This window comes from Trichosurus vulpecula, chromosome 1 (genome assembly GCF_011100635.1).
Source record: "Trichosurus vulpecula isolate mTriVul1 chromosome 1, mTriVul1.pri, whole genome shotgun sequence".
Classification (NCBI taxonomy): domain Eukaryota; kingdom Metazoa; phylum Chordata; class Mammalia; order Diprotodontia; family Phalangeridae; genus Trichosurus; species Trichosurus vulpecula.
Genome location: NC_050573.1, coordinates 38,253,176 through 38,276,903, shown reverse-complemented (window position 1 = coordinate 38,276,903; position 23,728 = coordinate 38,253,176). Strand labels below are relative to the sequence as shown.

General features: G+C 42.7%; 1 protein-coding gene across 1 annotated transcript in view; it reads right to left on the bottom strand.

The window, feature by feature from the left end:
• The window catches only part of DNAH10 (dynein axonemal heavy chain 10), a 164,758-nt gene that overhangs the window by 126,443 nt on the left and 14,587 nt on the right, over nt 1-23,728 (bottom strand). The window contains exons 3-9 of the mRNA XM_036765131.1: nt 23,369-23,477; nt 13,573-13,688; nt 11,701-11,917; nt 8,547-8,704; nt 7,192-7,422; nt 5,294-5,484; nt 1,793-1,991 (exon numbers count right to left, since the gene is read on the bottom strand). Coding sequence (XP_036621026.1) covers nt 1,793-1,991; nt 5,294-5,484; nt 7,192-7,422; nt 8,547-8,704; nt 11,701-11,917; nt 13,573-13,688; nt 23,369-23,477 — 1,221 coding nt within the window. The remainder of the gene's footprint in view (nt 1-1,792; nt 1,992-5,293; nt 5,485-7,191; nt 7,423-8,546; nt 8,705-11,700; nt 11,918-13,572; nt 13,689-23,368; nt 23,478-23,728) is intronic.

The following is a 23,728-nucleotide window of genomic DNA, read 5'->3' as shown; positions in this document are numbered from 1 at the left end:
AACGTATGAGGAAACCGAGGCTCAATGAGGTTAAGTAATTTGCTCAGGGTCAGTAAGCATCTCAGGCAAGATTCAAACTCAGGTCTTCCTGACTCCACATCCAGCATTGTATCCTGCTACCTCAGTCTAATACTCATCTCTAATTAAGAATGGCTTGTAGACCAACCTGTTTCTCAAGCATTCTGTACTGACCTTTTTTCAAAAGTCCTTCCTTACCCCAGCATTGTCTCCCCAATTGATCCCAATTGTAAGAGGTTGGAATGGGTTCATAGGGTGTAAGATGTAGGGTTGGAAAGGATCGTAATGGCTATCAGATCCAAACTGTTCATTTTACAAAGGTACGCAGAGGCTCACACAGCCAATAAGTGTCTAAGGTGGGATCTGAACCCGGGTCTTCTTAAGTCTAAGTCCAGTTCTCTGTCCACTACTAAGAAAACCAATCTTCCACACTCACAAACCATCTCCTTTTTTTCTTTCAAGGACATCTGGGAAAGAACTAAGCAGAAAATAATTTGACAATGACAGAATCCAATCCAATCCAATCCAATCCAATCCAGAACAAGGCACTATGCCAGGCTCTGAGGATACAAAGGCAAAATGTAAAGCAGACCCTGCCCTCAAGGAGTGTATACTCTACTGGGAAGATGCAACATGTCAACAAGTAAGTATGGAGATGGCAACTTGAGGAAGGAGTAAGAAAGCTCCCATGGCTGAGGGAACCAAAAGAGATTCCCACAGGAGGGGGAATTTACATAGAGCATCTTGTCCCGTGCTTGGCCCATCCTCACTCTAAATCTAGAGGTAAAGAGAACAGTCAGGGGCCATTAGGGCCATACTAAGTATTTATGCAATGTCCCTTCTGATCTCAGGGACTGGGTCATCCTGGGCTTCACAATCTCCTCAGGATTATCATCTTTGACTGTGATGGAAACCATCCATATCTACGTGGCATTTTTGAAAAGGGAAGAAAGTTACCAGAAATTAGGTAAATATTAATTATGGAAAATGTAAGGATATTGTCCACTCTCTTACATTCAGAGCCATGTCATCCCATAGTAGCAACCTGATAAACTATTTCTGACTCCTAACATCCATTTGGGAAGACCCTAAGACTCAATTATTCTAAGAGCATTGTAAAACGTAAACTATCTTTTGCAGAGCCAGGAACTGCATTCAGATCCCACCTGTGACGTTTACTAGCTGGGTGTTCAAGTCACTTAACTACCCTGGCCTCAAATCTCCTCACCTGTGAAAGGAGGAGGCTGGACAGAACGGTCACGGAGGTCATTTCCAGCATGAAATCCATGATATTATGAGTCTGTCATATAGACAATGACCAGAATCCCATAAACAAAAAAAGAGCACCAAAAGGACCCTGAACTCTGAGTCACAGTGATGATTAATCTTGGCCCTGGAGAAGAAATAGTGAAATGTACCTCCCTCCACTCAGGATGCATGGGGAGGACCACAGGTGCAGAATGGAGCATACGCTATCAGGAAACATCACTGGGTCAACCAGTTTTTCTTAACAGTTTTTCTTTGATATAAAAAGAGAAGGGTTGGTGTGTATATTCAAAAATAACTGTCATATAAGAAATGAAAAGTGCCAACCAATAAAATATTTTCCTTTTAAAAAGATGTGAAAGTAATCTTAAGAATTTGATCGATCTTTCTCACTTTTTAGCAATACGCACACACACACACATATGTATGTATGTATATATATGTGTGTGTGTGTGTGTACACACACACACACACACATATTAATGAAATTAAACCCAGGCTTCTTTACCTGTAAAACATCATACAGATCCTGACAGATTGTAGCCATGTAATCTGTTCTTTCAAATAAACGTTTCCTATCAAATTCCCAACGTGGTTCTCTTCCAGAGGCTTCGATTTTGGCTCGGACATCAAAATAAGATTTTTTCCACAACAGAAGAGTGCTCTTAGCCTCAGCCACCTTGGTTTGTGCAGATGCTCGACTCTCTCTGTTAATTAAAAAAAATCAAGTTACTATTAGCCGTATTTTCCAATGACTCGAGATAAGGATGATGATAGTAAAATCTGTTAGTTTATTTAATTCAGAGCAATATGGCAGAGAAGGATCCTGGAGGACAACTAGTCCAAACCCCCTTTTTATAGAAGAACCTGAGTCCTGAATTCAGATCCTACTTCTGACAATTACTAATTATTTGACAGTGAGCAAGTCACTTAACCTCTATGAGGCTTGTTTTCCTCATCCATAAAATACAGAAAATAATATTCATATCCTAGCTCACACCTTACCTCACACGGTTATTGAGGGGAAAGTGCTTTGCAAATCTTAAAGCTAGGGCAGCTAGATAGTTCAATGGATACAGCGCAGGGTCTGGAATCAAGGACACCTGAGTTCAAATCCAGTCTCAAACATTTCCCAGCTGTGTGACCCTGGCTAAGTCACTTAAACTCAGTTTGCCTCTGGAGAAGGAAATGGCAAACCACTCCAGTATCTTTGCCGAGAAAACCCGATGGACAGCTTTGGTCCAGGGGGTCACAAAGAGTCAAACATGACTGCACAACAACAACAAACCTTAAAGCACCATAAGACAATGTTATCAGGATGTTTAGTTACATTTCCTGGGTGTTGGTGGTAGGGTTGCCTACATTATGAAATCTGCAGAGCACCACAAGGTGGAGGAAGGAGGTCCTATGAAAGGTTGGCACTCATATAGTTTCCCCCTCCTAGGAGTAAGTAACGGGGATTATTGATAGAAGCATGTGGAGAGTTTCATGTACATGTCCTGGTGGCTCACAAAGGGAAATTTACTGTGCAGTCACAGAGAATCCCAAACTGGAATGTTTGGGGCCAGGCCATTCTAGAGAGTAGAGGATTTCCTGATGCAGTGTGCTTCCTAGAGAAAGAATAATCCATCTAGTTCCAGCACAGAGTCCTCTTTGGAGAGCAAAGCCGATGGGAAGTGGACTGCTTCTTCAGAAGCCTGGAAAGTGTGTTAACATGCTGGGGTGATTCCAAACCATTGGTGGCACAATAAGTCTGGGAGGGACCACGTATTTATTCAGATGAAAGAGAAAGACTTTACTTGAACATCAGGGTGTTACATCACTGGCAACCCCAATTTCATTTCACTCCTAGGGGGAGCTGATGTGTTATTTGAATGACTTACATGTTTCTGCACCTGTTTATAGTACCTGTGAATCTTTTGCATCTTTTTCCTTTTCTGTGGGGTACAATGAAATATATCCTGTACCTGATATGCACTAGATACCTTGAGTGTTTGTACAGAAGCTTGGGATCCTATTTATCAACATTTGGGGAACTTAGACACATGGTATAGCTACGTTGGAAGATTTCCTGAAGTAATTCCAGGTAGGGGCAATTAGCCAAAGAAGGAAACTGACCCCTTTTGGTCTGAGCCCCCAAGATTAGACCCGATCCATTTGAGCCTAGGACTTTTAGGGAGCTTTGGGCCCCAGGTAACAACTGAGATAAAGCGCCAAGAAGCTAACATACAGAAGACATCAATTAGAGGGAAGGAGAGGTTGAATGAAGAGAGAAATGTCACATTCTTTGTGGCACATTCTTGTTTCTACTGGGACAAAATGAATCGTCTTAGGCTGTTTTTTAAACAGAAAGGAATATTTTTGCAAAAATGCTATTCTGGGGTATTCTTTGCTATACATGGAGCACATATTTTAGAAATAGTCATTAAAAAAAGATAAATCTTCAAGTGTTTTTCCTATTGCAAAATACTACAGTTAGCTGCCCACCTTCTTAAGTGAGCTTTCCCTTTTTAGTGATCTATTATTCAGATTATAGTATAGAGAAAACTATACCTGCTAATTAAGTGTCTGTCTGTCTTTAATCTCTTCTAACGTCATTTTTAAAAGAGAGGGTGCAGTCTTGGCTCAGAGTTCTCTGCAGACAGCACTACTGCTCTCCGGTTTGAAGATACTAACGGAGCTGGAGTAAGGTCAGGGGACAGGAAGCAAATGCCCCCTTGTCAGGGCACCCGTAAACTAACGGGAACCACCAATCCTGAATTCTTCAAACCCAGGAGCCCTCCTGTACTTGACTATGTGGCTGCACAGAACCCACTACTGAGTGGAGGAAAGAGAGTGTCATTTCTTGCTTCTTCATATACTAGGCTGCACTTTGCCTGTCCTCAGCACGGTAGGGACTTGCTTTTCTTTGCATTTCCAGAACCTAGCACCGTGCTTTGGAGATAGAAAGGGCTTCATAAATTCTTGTGGAAACTAATTAAAGTTAGGCTTAATTAAGCCAAGGCACAATTTATCGTGAATATAGTAAGAGACTCACAGAAATCCTGATGAATTTTAATTCCTAGTCATGCAGCATTTAATGTGCTTAGCAAGTGTTATCAGAATGCCAGAAGTGATGTCACTTTCATATTTATTAAAGAGGCAGAATAACACCATGGGTAGGAGGCCAGCCTCTGAGTCAGGAAGGCTGGGGCTACGAGTCCCACTTTGGACACACAGCTGGTTGTGTGACCCTGGGCAAGTCACCTTACCTCACATATAATAACGGTAGAAAGAGTTCTCTAAGCAGGGAGCTCCTTCCATAGATGGATTAACAGGTCCAAACCCCAGCCCATATCCTAAAAAAGTCAACAGACTCTAAAATTTAGAGAGAGTTTGCGTAGACGAGGCAATAGAGGGCCTCCTTTACACTCAGGAAGATCTAGGTTCAAGTCCTCTGACACATACTAGCTGTGTGACCTTAGACAAGTCACTTAATCTCTCAGTGCACCAGGAGTTCATAATCTACATCAAAGAAAGGGATTTCCTCACTGGCAAATGGCTGCTCTGGTAAAATTAATTACATGTGGATTTTTTTTAAATGTATCTTTACAAGTAAGTAAAAATGGGAGAAAACAGCATTCAAAAGAGAGACCAAAAAGATAAGTCCAAATACTTCAAAAGAGAGAGGCCGGGGTATTTGGGCTTCTCTCCTGCTGACTTCTGAAATCTAATTTTAAAACAGCTTGCAGGGGGCAGCTAGGTGGTGCAGTGAGTAGAGCACTGGCCCTGGAGTCAGGAGGACCTGAGTTCAAATCCAACCTTGGACACTTGACACACTAGCTGTATGACCTTGGGCAAGTCACTTAACCCCAATTGCCCTGCCTTCCCCCCTCCAAAAATAAAAAAATTTAAAAAAAGAAAACAGTTCGCACCAAAATTCCATCCTTTCATCATTTTGAAGTCAAACAAAAGGGCATCAGCGATCTCCCTCCCACGCCCTCGGAGTCCCACTGAGGTCGCTGCTCACTTGAACAACGTTCTCAAGTTCACGACTCGGCACACCCTCTCTGCAATCTCCCAGGCAATCCGCTCCATGAGGGGGATCATCCGCTCGTCTTTATTATAGTGCCTGGAGATGATCCACACCATCCTCAGTGCGCTCATCATGGAAGGCAGCGTTTCCAGAATGATGCCGAATCCAACTCCGTGGGTTAAATTCTACACAGATAAACATTTGTGAAAGATTAAAGCGGCTGTGGGAATCTAGAGACTAAATCTTCCCGTTTTAGAATTTGAAAAGTTCAAATGGGACAGTGAAGAGTCAAGTTCTGTTGTTCTTTCTTAGGAACAAAAAGTGTACTCCCAGATCATCCGTGACCCCGGGCCTTACTGATCTTTGAATCCCCCTCAACACCTAACGTGGGTCTTTGCCCATCTTAGATACCTCATAAATGTGCTGCACATTGAAATCAGTGAGTCCAAAACTCTCCTTTTACAGATTGGGAAATTGAGGCCAAAGGAGTGTAACCGGGGGTTAAACTGTATTTCTGAATGAACCCCCAAATCCAACAATAGCAACTCCTGCTAAGGCCGGGAGCTTGGACGTTGAACCTGCCCTTTTTCAAGGTCTACCGAGGCCCACAGAGGGCTTGCTTCATTATCTCAAGCAGCCGCCCTTTAAGGTAGAGTCACATGTTGGGGCTCATAGTCCCCAAATACTCAAGCTAAGAGCTAGCACCCATGGTCAGCCAGAATGAAGAAGGACAGTTAAGCACATGCCCTGTTTATGATCACCAGAGGATAGAGTGACGTGCCCACTCTGAGACCTCGAGTGGCCCGGGGGGATCTCCTGGGGCTCCTGACCCATTTTTCTGTTCCCCTTGTTCTATTACACTGACCCTCTGATGCCACACGGTGACACTGCTACATGCTCCTTGGGCCTCTGGGCCTCAGTTTCTTTATCTGTAAAATGAGGGGATTGGCTTAGATGACCTCTGAGGTTTCTTCCAGCTCTGGGCCTGCGGTGCAGGCTTTAAAAGCACCTTGGAGGAGGAAGGCAAGATATAGTCATAAACCAAGGTGATGTGGTAACAACAGGGGTCATGAATGATTTTTTAAGCACCTAGTGTTAGCGCGTCCTTCCAAGTCCTTTAGTGGTCCCGCTTGCTCTATGTACTGTCATCCACACCCTCAGAAACACTCACCAACTTCATGGCATTGCTTGTGCCCAAAATAAACAGTGACCCCTATCCCTGTGACAAGGCACCACAGGCATGAAGGGGGAAATCTCCAAAGAGGGAATCCAGTCCCTGTAAAAGACTCTGACAGAAGGGGCGTCAGAAGGATTCTCAGAGGCTGCAGAGCACAGGACCCAGAGAATCTGGCTGGGATGCTCAGAAACACCAGGACTCATCTTCTGCCTGGGACAGCGACCGGCAGCATAACCCTGCACAGATCGCTATATCCATGGAGCAGGAAAGTGGTCAAAATAATTGATAGCTGCAGTTCCTGCCTTAGAAGGTGGTTATGAGGCTCCCATGGCCAACATATATTTATGTATTAATATGTAATGTATTGATATGCATTATATATTAATATATAATATAATTTATATTTAATAGCATCTATAGATAATGTTAAGGTTTACAGTTGACATGTACTGTGCCATCTGATCCTCACAACGAACCTGTGAGGTAGGTCCCCATTTTACATATGAGGAAATGGAGTGGTTAGGTGACCTGCCCAGGGTCATACATGCAGAAAGTACATCTTCCTGACTCCAGGATCAGCAATGATCTACGCACTGCCCTACCCAGCTGCCCTAATGGAGATAATGTTCTTTACTGTTGCTAATTGGCGGCGGTGGTAACCTCAAAGCTGTTTGACCCTGGTGACGGTGGTTGCGGTGGGAGCTTCGGGAAGTACCTTGAAGTGGCGCTCGACGGTGGCGAGGAACCGAACGTTGTCCGAAGCCTCCACGTGGTACTTGTACAGCTCATTCAAGACGGGCTGCAGGTTGGCCACAAGCATGGAGTCGGCCTCCCTGATGACCTCCAGGACTTTTTTCACCAGGGGCAGCTTGGTCTGCTCATGAAGAGCGCTGAACGTCGCTGTCCTTTCTCTCCAGAATTCTATTTCCGCCAATGGGCCATTACCCTAAGGACAAGAGCGGAGGTGACATCAAAAAACAACCTTCTTCGGCCCATCAGAAGGGGAAGCTCTGGGGAGGGTGTGGAAAGGGTAAGCTCTCAGGAACAAATTCCTAAAAAATGACAACGGAAATAAATTGCTAAGGGCTGAAAAGGAGGAGCCATCTGGTCTGGGGTTTCTGCCCTGGTTATTCCTCTACAGGGTCCGGTCTGGAGCAGAAGCTGGACTTGAGACCTCACTCTGTACCTGGAGTCTGAACCGCGCTTCTGCTGCTTCCTTCTGACCCTCCTCCTCTCCTAGACACTACCGAGGGCCTGTGGCCAAACCCTTCCCTTCTTCAGTCTGCCCCCAGACCACAAGGAAGCTTCACAATCCTGTCACTCTGAAACAAGAGAGCTCCCCAGCTGGCTGATAAGGGCTGAGCCCAGCAGTCCTGTCGACCCGACCCAGACCCAGGGTAGGAACTTGTGGAGCTCAGAGCTGTCCCTGAGATCCTGAAACAACACGACCCGAAATAGCACAAGAAGGCGGCAAGATCTTCCCCCCCCAGAAGTGCGGCAGAGGCTAGCCCTAATGTCAAGGCTGATGTGACAAAGTAAGCTGAAAGAATGAGCAAACAAAAAAAGAATCCCACCATACAGAGTTATTATGGTGACTGCCCCCCTTCCCCCTCAACGTGCTAACGCCAGATAGAAAATCTCAAAGGACAGCATTCGGATGGCTGGAGGGATCCGCTCTCTCGGGGAAGGAAATAAGCTATATTTATACAGCACCTAGGATGTGCCAGGCCTTGCATTAAATATATTACTATCTCATTTGATCCTTACAACCACCACCCTGGGAAATACAGTTATTATTTCTGTTACAGAAAAAGAAACTGAGGCAGACAAAGGTTAAGTGACTTGCCCAGGGTCACAGAGCTAGAAAGTGTCTGACGCAGGATTTGTACTTGGCTCTCTATCGACCAGCGCCACCAGCTGCCCCTCTTAGTCCCATAACAGCAACAAAGGCAGATTTCATCTGAGTTCAAGAGGCAGTATGATATAGGGAAATGAAGACCAGGATGCGAGTCCCACTTTGGACACTGACGAGTCTGAGAGCGGCTTCGCAGAAAACACTGGGCCGTTTACCTGAGGCACCTTTTTCAACTGTCCCTCTATGGCGGAGGAGATCTGATTCAACCAGTTGATTACACAATTTTCCAGGTAATCCACCGCGTCTTGGTCAGCCGCGATCTCCCACACTTCCCTGTCCAGACTAATCACTGGCATCTCCAACTTGATTTCTCCTGTTGGGGAAAAAAAAAATCAGGGCGAGCCAAGGCATTAGGGGAAAAGCGAACAGTAACTGAGGATTAAACAGATTAAGTTGTTAACCTCAGAATCGTGAATACCTGGGTTCCCAACCTCCCCCCTCCTTAGATATTTATTAGCTATGTGACCCTGGGAAAGTCACTTAATGCTCTGTGCCTCAGTTTCTCCATCTGTAAAATGAAAGGATTACACTAGATGGTCCCTTGGGCTCTTTCCAGCTCTAAATCTAGGACCCTTCTTCCAGAGGCTGGAGCCAGCTGGAAGGGGCACTGGAGCCAATCGTTAAATTTTCAGCGTGAGCATTTGAACATCAGAAAATACAAATCGGGGCTTGATCTATCGTTTTGTTAATTGTCTAGACTTAAGGAAGAGATGGGGAAAATGCCAATGATGTGGATTAAAAGTGTGTCCCGAGTGCAGTTTGTTTTTAGGAGAGCCGGTCGTTAAATATCTACCGGGGCACTCCTGCTACAACCCCTACACACGCATCACAAGGACAGACTGAGAAAGAAGAAAAGTCCTTCTGTATATTTGTGTTTTCTTTCAGGATGAAAAATGGTTTTGTTATTTAAAGTGTTTCTGAGTCAGCCACAAAATGAATCGGAGTTAAAACCTCTCCTGTGAGTTAAATCAACTGGTCATTTCAATTCCATCCAACAAGCATTAATTAAGCATTATGCTGAGAGCTGGGGCAGGGATCGAAGACAAAAATTAAGGTGCCCGCCCTCCAGTAGGTTACATTCTGCTGGGAGGGGCAGAACAGGTACACAAATAAATATGATACAGTGTAGAGACTGGATGTGGCAAAGAGGAGGAAAGTTTAGAAAATCTGAGCAAGCCTATTGACAGGCAGGGAGAAAAAAGGGAGGGCTTGTTAACAGCTGAGATCTAGAAACCAAGTAGAAACCCATCTTTTAGGGAATGGCTAAAGAGGTTGCGATTATATAAATATAATGATATATTACTGCACTGTAAGACAAGATGAGAGGCATGGAAAGACATATAAACTAAGAAAACTAAAGTTAAGTAGAACCTAGAAAATAATATATACAATGACTTTATTGTTGTTCGGTTGTGTCTGACTCTTCATGACTCCATTTGGGGTTTTCTTGGCAAAGCTACTAGAGTAGTTTGTCTTTTCCTTCTCCATCTCATTTGACAGATGAGGAAACTGAGGCAACAGGGTGAAGTGACTTGCCCAGGGTCACACAGCTAGTCAGCGTCTGAGACCAGATTTGAATTCAGAGAGATGAGTCTTCCTGTGCTCTACGCACTATGGCTAGGTGGTGCCATAGCGGATAGTGTTAGGCCTGAAGAAGAGAATGAGATGAGGTCTTGTTCACATATACAGGTAGGAGAAGACCAAACAAAGGATAGTCAGTGTTCAGAGGGCTCTCAGAACACAGACACATTAATACATTGTAGGTGGGGCTATGAAGTGCTCCAGTCATTCTGGAAAGCAATTTAAAATTGTGCCCTCCAAAAAAATGACTTAAATGTCCACACCTTTTGATCCAGCGATCTCATTACTAGGTATACACACCAAGGACAACAAAGAGAGAAAGAAAAGGTCCCACACATTCCAAAATATTCCTAGCAGCACTTTTTTGGGGGTAGCAAAGATCTTCAAAGAAAGTAGATGTCTGTCAATTGGGAAGTGAACCAGAGCCAAATGTGGTATGTGAATGGAATTCCATGGAATATTACCATGCCAGAAGAAAGGATGAATATGGGGAATTCATCCCAATAGGGGAAGATCTATATGAGCTGACGCAAAGGTAAAGAAGGGAGACCAAGGGGGAAAAAGACACACTATGACTAGAGCGATGTAAATGGAAAGGAAAAAAAGGAAAAGAAAAAATAAACTCTACAATGTGTAGTTATAATGACCTCATCTAGCCCTGGAGAAGAACCAAGAAAAGATGCCTCCTTCCCTTTGCAGCTGAAATGGAGGACTTTTGGAGTGTTGTATACATTTCTAGATATGGTCAGTATGTTTTTTAGTTTTGCTCAACTGCTTTATTCTTTTCTCTTTTAATCTTTGTTACAAAGGAAGGGTGGCTGGCCAAGGGAATGGGGAGGAATATATTCTGAAATGAATGTAATGTAAAAACAAGAGAGAGCCATAAAAATGCAACCAAAAAATGTTTTAAAGAATTGATTCCCATAAACCTAACTGTGAGTACTCCTGAGATAATTTGCCACAGATAATTCATTCTTTTTTTATTATTATATGTGTCATCCACTTCTTATGGTTAAGAACTAAATTTCCAATCTAGATTTACATATAAAATGTTAATAGATAGAAAAAATAGTTTCAAGTAGAAAGCCCTCATTCTATGCAGATTGGCTATATGTGCAACGAGCCCCAAGGAAGAAAAAAAGGGAAGGTAATAGACTCATAAAATAGGTATTGAAAAAATATAAATTTCTCATCTCTTACCTACAAACTCTTTCTTTTTTTCTTCATTGCTTTTATTAACACCTGGTTTCATCAATGTTGGAAACTCCTGGTGTGGAAATTCCCTCCATTTGATGCAGATAGGAAACTCACTGATTAATTTATAGTCTCAGGAACCTGGGTCTTCCTGTTTCTAAGGCCAGATGGCACGTGTGTGTGTGTGTGTGTGTGTGTGTGTGTGTGTACACATACATGTATTTTAAATACAAAATTATAAGCTGGCTTGTCTTGCCTATCACAGTTTTCTTTCCCCCTTACCCTCCAAATATAGTTCTGCTGATAAAAATACAGAAAAACACTAATACAGCATAAAACTGCTGAATGTTCAACTTTTGAGTTTGAATTTAGCTTTAAGTACATGAGGACAATGGAAGAATGTCCTGTGCCACCAAGTCCTTGCATTAGAAAAATGCAAACATTTGAAAATGCTACAGTAGTGCATTCATTTTTAACCAGTGAGGACACACACACACACACACACACACACACACACACACACACGCCCTTCACCTTCAAGTTGCTGTATAGTCCTCTGAATGTTGTTGGTGAATTTCTGCATGTTCATTAGGAACTCATCCCGTATCAGCTGGACACTGTGGTATTCCACGGCCTCCCCTGGCAGTTTATCAGTGTTCAAGCTCTCAGGAGGTGTCACATCTCCCGGAAGGATGGGGAGTGTTGAAGATTCCCCCTTGTGTTGATTGAAGGAAAGAGCTGGCATGAACACCTGAAATGTCAAATGGTTAAGCAAATTACACAGTGTTGTTAATCAACTATTTCAGATCTTAAATTTTAAGATTGAGTTTTAAGTCCTTCCCCAAGGTTGGAAGCTTTTGTGGCATAGGGAATAAAGATCAAGCTTCAAGACAGAGAGACCTGAGTTCAAGTCCCACTGCCCCTGTGGGGCTGCGGCAGGTCCCTTCACCTCTGAGCCTCAGTTCCCTCATCTGTAAAAGGAGAGTGCGAGACCAGATTTCTCTATGATCCTTACCAAGTTTAAATCTATGATCTTGTGAATATTAAATGAAAACACAACTATAAATTAACTACCCCAAATTAGCACCAGGCAGGAAGGAAAGAATATAGTGTAGATTTGAAAGAAAGTAGGAGGTGATTAAGAATTTTAACAAAAGTGATTCATACCACCCTCAGAACTACAGTTCTCCCACAGGCTACAGGGACCTCAGAGGTTATTGAATCCAACCCTTTCATTTTACAGTGGAAGAAACTGAGGCATAGAGCAGTAAAGTGACTCACATAGGTAGTAAGTGAGATTTGAACTGAGTTCCTATGACTCCGACATTCTTTAGGCATGGAGCGCACACCTCCCAAGTATGCAAAACACTATACTCGGGGCTGTAGTCTTCTAGCTCATCTTTCTGCCTCAATTCTCCCTTCACTTCAATCCATCCTCCAGACAGCTGCCAAAATGTCACCCTCTACTACTCAACAAACCTCTGTGACTCCTATTGACTTTCCTATCAAGTATAACTCCCCTTTGGGGGCATTTAAAGTTCTTCCTCACCTGGGGTCTTCCTGACTTCCCACCCTTCCTATACATAATTCCCCATCTCCAGGCACTTTATGGACTACTCGCTGGTCCTCTCAGAGGACACTTCATCTCCTACCTCTCGGCCTTTGCACAGCCCTTTCTCCCATGCCAGCCATTCTATCCCCTCTCCTCAGCTGCTTGGCACCCCGGGCTCACCTCGCACCTTCTGCAGCAGACTTTTCCCCATTTCCTCAGATGCTAGCACCTCCACCTCTGTGGTTGCTTCCCTCTAATCTGGATACATAGACTCTAAAAAGTACATTGTCACTCCATTAGGATGGGAGCTCCTGGGGAGTCCTGGATGTGCCAGGCACTGTGCTAAGTTCTGGGGAATGCGCCTAATCTGTTTTAAAAAGGTATTAAAAGGCTGGAACTAGCTAGGGATGGGATGGCAGCCAATAAGTTGCAAGTCAATGATCCCGAAAGGATCTTGCAGACAGTCTTTCTTCCCTGTGCGTGGTCTTGCGACAGACATAGCTGAAGGCATTTCCAGAAGGATGAGTGGGAAAGAAAATGACCAACCTTAGCTAAGGTCTCAGACTGTAGCAATGCCTGGAGTATGGCAGAAGATTCAATAGTGATGGGTCCTTCTAAAAAAATTTGTAAAAAAAAAAATGTATATGGTGACAGCTAGGTGATGCAGAGGACAGAGGCGTCAGGAGGACCTGAGTTCAAACATAACTTTGGACACATACTAGCTGTGTGACCCTGGGCAAGTAACTTAACTCTAATTGTCTAAAAAAAATTCATATACCGTTACAATATCACACCATTAAAAAATGAATAAAAACTTGAAAAGTGGCAGTGGGAGAATCTCCATCCATACTTACATGAAGCAAAATATCCTTAAGCAAGTGTAGAATGTGCCCATTAAGGACCCCATACTCCAGTCTTTGTGGCATGAGTTCCATGGCTTCATTCATATCATTAGCTTCACTAATGGTCTCTGAATGGGACAGATCAAAAAAAATGAGCTAGCCAAAAAGAATGGCAAATAACCAACATTTCCACAAGAGTGGTTCTCTTTCTCCTTTTAAAACAGCTGCGTGATAACCTTCAAGGGTAAAACTAACCAAGAAAAATACAGGGCCAGTATTTTCTCAGTACATGAACATTAGGGTTTGGGATGAATGTAAATGAACTGAAAAACAGGGACAGAAATCCTCTGGGAGTGCCAAGAACAGTTTGACAAATGCCTATCTTTGGGGCCAAATTCATCATTGGAGTAACATCTGTGGTTCCATTTTTTTTTCTCAGTAAGTATATTAAGTAATTGGTGTCTATGGACTAGAAGTCTGTAAATTGACTTTGACTACTGGAGAAATTCTGGAGCATGTTATTAAAGGGATGACTGATGAACTTATAACAACCACAACAACAATTGTCTAGAGAGGCATCATGGTGTCATAGATAGAGGGCTGGTCTCATAATTAGAAAAACCTGAGTTCAAATGTTGCCTCCAAACCCACTGCTACATGACCCTGCGCAGGCCACTCAGGGTGCCCCTAGGCATCTCTAATATTTTAGGTTGCAGAGTGGAGCTAATAGGCATTGGGAGAGGACATTTCCTTACTGGGAGCCCAAAGTCTGCTAAAAAAAATGCCAACAATTCACTTTTAGATGATGCTTAAGGATTACAAAGTGTTATACCCACATTATGTCATTTGATTAAGAAAAGGAAGCAGTTGGGGCAGAGCCAAGATGGCAGCTGGAAAACAGGGACTTGCTTAAGCTCTCCCCCAAATCCCTCCAAACTCATGTAAAAAATGGCTCTGCACAAATTCTAGAGCTACAGAACCCACAAAATAACAGAGGGAAGCAGGTCTCCAGCCCAGGATGGCCTGGATGGTCACTGGGAAGGGTCTATTGCACTGTGCTGGGAGCAGAGCGCAGCCCAGCGTGGGCCGTGCCAGGACAGACCAGAACTGAGGATATCAGGTGAGCAGGCCTCACGGCCGGGAATCACTGAGCTGTAGCAGTTACCAGACTTCTCAAACCACAAACGTCAAAGACCACAGAGCAAGTCAGTGGGAAAACTGCTAGATCAGGGTGAGAGAAGTGCATGGTCTGGCCCCAGCCCCAGGGCATTGGAGGTGGCGCAGCAGCAACAACAGGAAGCTCCTGCAGCTGCTTCCAGAGCTCCAGCTGCTGTTGCTTCCAGCCCCAGGCCCACCCCATGGGAGGAATCAAGTGGCAGATCAGAGTGGGAGTGCAGGGAACACTTTGCTGGCCCAAAGGTAGGGTTCCCTTATTCTGCCCTGCTTGGATCTGGGTCATGGTCCTGGTTGGCAGTTCTTGGGGGAGGAGGAGCACTAGTGTGGCAGAACTTGTGGTGGCTTAGAAGTAACTCTGAAAACAGCAGTGCAAGGCTCCTGAAGCTTGGGACAAAGGACTCTCCACTCTGAGGGCAGTCATAACCTGACCGAAAGCTCAAGGTTCAAGTAGTTGGCTGGGAACATGAGCAGCAGGCAGCAGAAAAGGACTCAGACTTATATGCAGACTATAGAATCTTTTTTGGGGGACAAAGAAGATCAAAACATACAGCCAGAAGAAGTCAACAAAGTCAAAGAGCCTATATCAAAAGCCTCCAAGAAAAATATTAATTGGACTCAGGCCATGGAAGAGCTCAAAAAAGATTTGGAAAAGCAAGTAAGAGAAGTAGAGGAAAAATTGGGAAGAGAAATGAGAGTGATGCAAGAAAATCATGAAAAACAAGTCAACAACCTGCTAATGGAGATCCAAAAAAATACTGAAGAAAATAACACCTTAAAAAATAGACTAACCCAAATGGCAAAAGAGTTCCAAAGAGACAATGGGGAGAAGAATGCCTTAAAAGGTAAAACTAGCCAAATGGAAAAGGAGGTTCAAAAGACCACTGAAGAAAATACTACCTTAAAAATTAGAATGGAGCAAGTGGAAGCTAGTGACTTTATGAGAAATCAAGAAATTATAAGACAGAACCAAAAGAATGAAAAAATGGAAGACAATGTGAAATATCTCATTGGAAAAACCAATGACCTGGAGAATAGATCCAGGAGAGATGATTTAAAAATTATTGGACTACCTGAAAGCCATGATGAAAAAAAGAGCCTAGACATCATCTTTCAAGAAATTATCAAGGAAAACTGCCCTGATATTCTAGAACCAGAGGGGAAAATAGAAATTGAAAAAATCAACCAATTGCCTCTAGAAAAATAGCCCAAAAAGAAAACTTCTAGGAATATTGCAGCTAAATTCCAGAATTTCCAGGTCAAAGAGAAAAATATTGCAAGGAGCCAGAAAGAAACAATTTGAGTATTGTGGAAACACAATCAGGATAACACAATATCTAGCAGCTTCTACATCAAGGGATCAAAAGGATGGGAATATGATATTCTGGAAGTCAGAGGAGCTAGGATTAAAACCAAGAATCACCTACCCAGCAAAAGTGAGTATAATACTCCAGGGCAAAATATGGATTTTCAATAAAATAGAGGACTTTCAAGCTTTCTCAATGAAAAGACCAGAGCTGAATAGAAAATTTGATTTTCAAATACAAGAATCAAGAGAACCATGAAAAGGTGAACAGGAAAGAGAAATCATAAGGGACTTACTAAAGTTGAATTGTTTTGTTTACATTCCCACACGGAAAGATGATATTTGTAACTCATGAAACCTTTCTCAGTATTAAGGTAGTTGAAGGGAATATACATATATATAGACAGAGGGCACAGGGTGAGTTGAATATGAAGGGATGATATCTAAAAAAAATAAAATTAAGGGGTGAGAGAGGAATATATTGGAAGGAGAAAGGAAGAGATAGAATGGGATAAATTATCTCACATAAAAATGGCAAGAAAAAGTAGTTCTATTGGAAGGGAAGAAGGGGCAGTTGAAAGAGAATGAGTGAATCTTGCTCTCATCGGATTTGACTTCAGGAGGGAATAACATAAACTCAACTTGGTATCTTACCCTTCAGGAAAGTAGGGGGGAAGAGGATAAGAGAGGGGAAATGATAGAAGGGAGGGCAGATTCGGGGAGGAGGTAATCAAAAGCAAACACTTTTGAAAAGGGACAGTGTCAAGGGATAAAACTGAATAAAAGGGGACTGGAATAGGATGGAGGGAAATATAGTTAGTCTTTCACAACATGACTGTCATGGAAGTGTTTTGCATAAGGATACATGTGTGGCCTATGTTGAATTGCTTGCCTTCTCAAGGAGGGTGGGTGAGGAGGGAAGAAGGGAAAAAATTTGAAACCCAAAGTTCTAAAAATAAATGCTCAAAAAAAGTTGTTTTTATAAGCAACTGGGAAATAAGATATACAGGCAACGGGGTATAGAAATCTATCTTGCCCTACAAGAAAGTAAGGGGATGGGGGGGAAGTGGGGTGACAGAAGGGAAAGCAGATTGGGGAAAGGGGCAAACAGAATATATGCCACCTTGGGGTGGGGGGAGGGTAGAAATGGGGAGAAAATTTGTGACTCAAAATCTCATGGAAATCAATGTTGAAAACTAGAAATATTAATGAAAGAAAGAATAAAAGGGGGAAAAAAGGAAGCAGTTGTTCCCAAAACCCCAGCATAGCTTCATCGTCAGCAGGCCTTGTCAGACTAAGGGTGTTTCCTTTTATTCCTTTTCTTTTTTTTTTTTTGACAGGGCAATTGAAGGGCCAGATGTGGGGAACGCAGTAGACACGATATACTTAGATTTCAGCAAAGTGCTTAAGGCAAAGTCTCTTAGGTTATTCTTCTGGAAAAGGTAGAGAGATGTAGGCTAGATAATAAGTGGATTCAAACAAGGTTGAATGGCCAGACCCAAAGAGGCATCACTGATGGTTGGATGTTGATGTAAAAGCCTCCAGTCAAATTTGTATATGACACAAAGCTAGCTGGACAGCTAACACTATGAGTGGGTGTCAAGATCTGAAAAAAAAATTTTAATAGGTCAGAATATTGGGCTGAATTAAATAAGGTGGAATTTAATAGAGATTTTTTTAACTTGGGTTCCAAAAATTAACTTTACAAATAAAAGATGAGGGAGGCATGGCTAGATTGCAGTTTCTCTGAAATAGATGTGAGGGTTGTAATGTGCCTGAGAGCACAAAGTGAGTCCACACAGTGATAGGGCAGCCAGAAACTGTAATGGGATCTTGGGGGGCCATGCTAATGAAGAAGGGGATACTCCTCTGGACTCTGGTGTGATCAGGTCACAGCTGAAGGGTTGAGCTCTGGGCTCCATAGTTTAAGGGCGCTGATAAGCTGGAACAGGACTGGAAGAAGACAACCAAGATGAGAATCAGTTGAAGTTGTATACCCAAAGGAAGAGACCACCTGAGGGGGAAGCTGGGTGAGGGAATATGAACTTTGACCTTAAGACTGTTATATGGAAAGTGGGTTGGACTTGTTCTGTTCGACCTCAAAAGGCAGAACCAGAAACAATGGAGGGAAGTTAACAAAGGCAGATCTAAAATCAGACCTGCATGGGTCTACTACCTTTACCTCTCAGGAGGTAGTGAGCTCTCCCTCCTCAGAGGTATTCAAGCAAAGGTTGGATAATCATAAGGTGTGCTAGGGAGGGGTTTAGGATTGGACTAGATGGTTATTGAGGTCTCTTTGAACTTTGAAAGTCTGTGAACACAAAATTCTGGGATTTAGGTCCTTCATCTCTCTTCCCTTTACATCTGAAGTCCTACCTTCACTCCCTCTGCTTCCTATCCTCTCTTCTCATTCTGATCCTCAACCCCTTGAAATCTGGCTGCTCTCAAGCTTCTCTTAACTGTCAAATTGAAGACCTCATCCTTCTTGACCTCTGTGTAGCATCTGACACCATTAACTGACATCATTATCCTCCTGGACACCCTCTCCATTCTGGGTTTTCTTAACCCCAGAGTCTCCTGGTCCTCCTACCTACCCATCTGACCCTTCCTTCTCAGTCTCCTTTCTTCTCGCTCCCTAACCATGGGTACTGTCCTAGGGCTGCTTTTCTTCTCTATGAACTCACTCTCTTGGTGATCTCATAAGTTTCAAGGGCTCAATGATTATTTCTTTTTTTTCAATGATTACTTCTATACAGATGACTCATATATATGTGTGTGTATACATACATGTATGTATATATATGCATATATGCATATATACACGTGTGTATATATACACATACACACATGTACACACATATACATACATGTACGCATACATACACACACATACACATATCCCCTTAGCCTCTTAAGCTCCAGGCCCCTATCACCAAACATCTATCAGACATTTTCAATTAGACGTTCCATTGGCATCTCTAACTCACCACAGCTAAAACAGAACCAAGTATCTCTCCCCCAAAGCTTCCCCTTTTTGCTAATTTCCCTATCTGTGTTGAGGGCACTCCCCTGCCTCCAAAGTTCACTACCTCAAAGTCATCCTCAGTCCCTCTCTTTCTCCCACCCTCGGACCCAATCAATTACCCAGTCTTGTCTGTTACGCCTCCATCCCATCTCTCTCGTCCATACCCTTCTCTCCACACGCAAGACCACAGCCATGATTCAGACCCTCAGCATCTCTCCCCTGGACCACTGTGACAGCCTAGCCCCTCTTCAGTACATCCTCCACAGAGCCAAACTGATATTCCAAAAGGGCAGATCCAGCCACGTCAGGCCCCATTCAAGAAATTATTAACTCCAGGTTAAAATGCAAACTCCGGTTTGGCATTTAAAGCCCTTCACCATCTGGTTCTAGCCTACTTTCCCAGGCTTACTGAATAATACTTTCTTTTTCTTGAAATACATGCCCTCACACTTGCCCACAAAGAAGCTCACTGCTACTTTTCTAAATGTTCCCATAATCTCTTATAACTTTATATCCTAAATAACTTAATCTGTATAGTGGGTATCATATTGTTTGCCTTCTCAATGGGTGAGGGAAAGAGAGAATTCAGAACTGAAAATAAATTTCTTTAAACTAAATTGAATTTTATTTTTAAAAAGTAAAGAGTTTCCATTTATCCTCAATAGAAGGTATATGTAAACTCCTGGAGGGAAAAACTGCCTGCTTTTATATTTGTATCCCCAGTGCCAGGAAGAGCCCAAGGCACATAGCAGGTATTCAATAAATATTTGTTCATTTGCTTCATAAAATATTAAAGCTTGAAGAAACTTTAGGTTATCTGGTTCTGCATGTTTATTTTACCAATGAAGAACTGAGGCCCAGGAGGTCATACAGGTCACAGGGCCAGGACTTGAAGCCAGATCCTTTGCTTCCAAAGTCTTTACTCTTACTACTGAGCCTACCAGGCCCCTTTCTGATAAACAGATTCTATGCTGAAGCCACAATGGACTTCTTGTCGTGACTCGCCAGTGCCCTGTCATCTCTGGGATCTAGGCGTTTGCCCTTTCAAGGAATGGAGGGCCCACTCAATGGCCATACCTGAAATGAACTCTTCCCCTCTGCCCAGCAGATGCCCAAAGCTTTCTCAGAGGCCCAGGTCAAGCGGCAGGCAACCTCCTGTGCGAGGTTTACTTTGGTTCTCCCACTTGCTAGTGGTCCCACCCCAAAATTTGTTTTATATTTCCTTTGTATGTATTTTAATCTATTTATAATTATGCATATATGTGGTTTCTTACCAACAAAACATAAGCTGCTTGAGGGTAGGAGCTATTTCGTTTTTGATTTTGTATTCTCAGCCCCCTAGCATCATGCCTAGCACATAGTAGGCACTTAATGGTCATGTGACCTTAGGCTGGAGCATGGCAGAAGGGGGGGTCCCTACATCAATTAAATCACAGAACTAGTAAAAAAAATCAGACAATGATAAGAGAGACCCAGGAGCAGGGAGGTGATGGTCCTGCCAGACTCTCCCGGGTCAAACCACATCTGGAAGGTTGCACGTATTTCTGAGAGCCACACTTTAGGAAGGATGGAAAGAGTCCACAAGAGGATAACCAGGATAAAGGGAAGGGGAAAGGAACAAGTATTTATCAAACACCTACTGTGTGCCAGGCGCTGGGCTAAGCACTGATTTCAAATATTATCTCATTTGATCCTCACCAGCACCCTGGGAGGTAAGTACTACATTTCGCAGATGAGGAAACCGAGGGAGACAAAGGTTAGGCAACTTGCCCAGGGACACAAAGCTAATGTCTAGGCAAGGATTTGAACTCAGGTCTTCCTGACTCTAGGTCCAGGGCCCTACCCACCCAGCTGCCTCGGATTCATGTCCTATGAGGGGCCTAGAGGAAGCACCTGAGGATGCCTATCCTAGAGAAGGAAACATTTTGGGAATATGATAGAGCTGGCTCCAAGTGCAGTCTTCCCCTAAAAGAGTGAATGGACTTGTTTTGTGCACTCTCTTCCAAAGGCAAAGAAAAATGGGTAGATGTGCAAAGAGTGAAATTTAGCTTTTCCATAGGGAAAAAATTTCTGACAATGACAGCTATCCCCAAGTGGCCTGGGCAGCCTTTGGAGGTGGTGGGCACCTCCTCTCCAGAGGTCCTCAAGCCAAAGCTGGACAACCCCCTGTCAGGGCCTATGTAAAGGGGGTAGGTTCTTTTGTAGGCTCAGGTTGGAACCTTCTAAGATCCTGGATGTCTGTGAACGAATTCTGCGAACTCATGCATTTATTGAACTTTATCAGCGTGTTAACTCAGCAACTACCATGAGCCTGTACCATCCTATATATTGTAAAAGATACAGAAATAGACACAGCCAACACCCCACCTTCTACAGAAAGCCTTTCCCAATTCCCCTCAATACTAGTGTTTTCCCTCTGTTGATTATCTCCAAATTATCCTGTATGTAGCTTCTTTATTATACATAGTTGCTTGCAGGTTGTCTTTTCCATTAGGCTGTGAGGTCCTTGAGATCGAGGATTGCAAAAATTAATCAAACACACCAAATGAGTTTTGGAAAACTTAAAGATTGGTATTGGAAAGCATGGATCTCAAGCTGAAGATTAAATTAAGTCAGCTAAGTTTAAAGACACTCCATTTTATAAAAAATAATGAATTTAATGTTCTTCCTAGCGTGGAGTTCCGATTGGGAAAAAGTCATAAAATACAGTAATAAGTGAAAAGCCATAAAAACTTAAACTCTGTGAAAGGTGGAAGCCCACACATGGTGACCTGCTTACAATCATAACTTAGACACTATATTTTAGACACTGAGTCATAACTTAAGATACTATGACCTATGAAAACCAAAACAAGAATATCGTGATATGTATGTCACTGGGACATGATCGATACGTGAACATATGTTTGGGCGTAACATTGGCTTACCTCCCAAGCTCATTACTAAGCAGAAAACCAAAAATATCCACCAATCAGTAGTGATGCACTCTCTAGCTCCTCCTGCCTTTGTCTGTTTTCTACAGTTACCATGGGGATTTTGGGGGTTCTTTAGCGGGGATTCACTGACTAGTCTGGTTGCCACCCCAGACCAAGGATGGGATCTTGGCAGGGGTCCATCATACTGCCCCAAATGTAAGTAACCCAAATTCACTGAACTATTACCTATAATCAATCTGGAGCTCTTTGGCCTCTTCCTTTGGTATAAAAAGAACACCCCATGGTTATGGAGGAGGCACAGGGTTTCCTAGGTGGGGGAATGCCAGACATTATACCTGGTAATGCTACTAGAAAATATAATTTGACCCAAAAATATTTTTTTCTTGGGCAGAAACAACAATGAAAGCATTTTTAATTATTTTGATTTATTAGAACAATCTACTTGGCCTAATTAAGAACTAACTTCACCATAGATAGCTATTAGGGGCAAAAAAGAGTATCTTTTAAGTGAAAATTTAAATTGCAAAATTGATTTGAATGTTTTGGGGGATTTGTATATAATATGTAGAATCAGAGAAGGCTCACTCCAACTATACGAAAGCTAACAACACTGTTAACACTATTATAATCAGCTGAGGCTGAAAGAGGTTTCAGTTTAATTAATATAATTTGCATAAGAGTGAGAAATACTTTAACAGTCAATCAAATATCAGATTTAATGACAATAAAGTTTTTGGGAAAAGAATTTGGAGTTTGGGAGGCAACTCCATTTGTCAAATCATGATTGAATCCCAACCACAGGTTGGCTATGGATACAAGAGTTTGGTAAAAATCAATGAAAGCATCCTTCGGGAATCAATTGGTTATATGGAATTTACAACAAAGAATGCCAAATGTTTTGTTGTTATTTGTAAATTGTGCGCTACATATCCTTTATGTCAGTGAAATGCATAATAAAGTTATACACGTGTGTGTATAATTGTACTTTTTTTTGAGAATTTTTTGTTAGAGATTTCCCAACACGCCACTGTAAAAGGACTAAGAGAGGAGGATAAAGGCTAACAAAATATTGCTGAATTTGGGGTGGGGCAGAAACCTAGGAAACAGCAGCTTCAGGGAGGTGGCAGGAATGGAAACCAGACCACAAGGGATTAAGAAGGGACATGACAGGACATAGGGGTAATGGGAAAGAACTGCGAACCTAAGGAGACAGAATAAAATTAATTAAAGAATCCACGATCGCCACCACACTTGCACGAAGGCGGAGAGGTAAAATTAACCCAAGAATGTTCCTAATGAACTTATTTTCAATTTTGTAAGCATGTACCATGTTGTAGCTGTGTAGGAAACAAACTGAAATGTGCATACCTTTTGTATTTCTGAGAAAGTAAACAATACTTTGATTCAGAAATTCTTCGGGAACAGAATCATAACACACCTGAAGGTACATTCGGTCAACTATCTGCTTGATGGTTTTCTGAAACACAGAAAACAAATGGCTCTGACCTAGAAATCTGTATATTTCTTGTACCCTTCATCTGAAGAAGGGGAAAAAAGTGAGACAACTTTGAAGAGACTGGCGTTATTTTCTAGTGCCCAAGCCCCAGCGCCGTAACAAAATTCCTTAGAGGAGGAAGCCATAAATTTGGTTGTGAATTCTAACCGTGATCTTCCTGTTGGTTTGCTGATAACCATCCATATTTCAGCTTTGATATAAACATGTTCTGG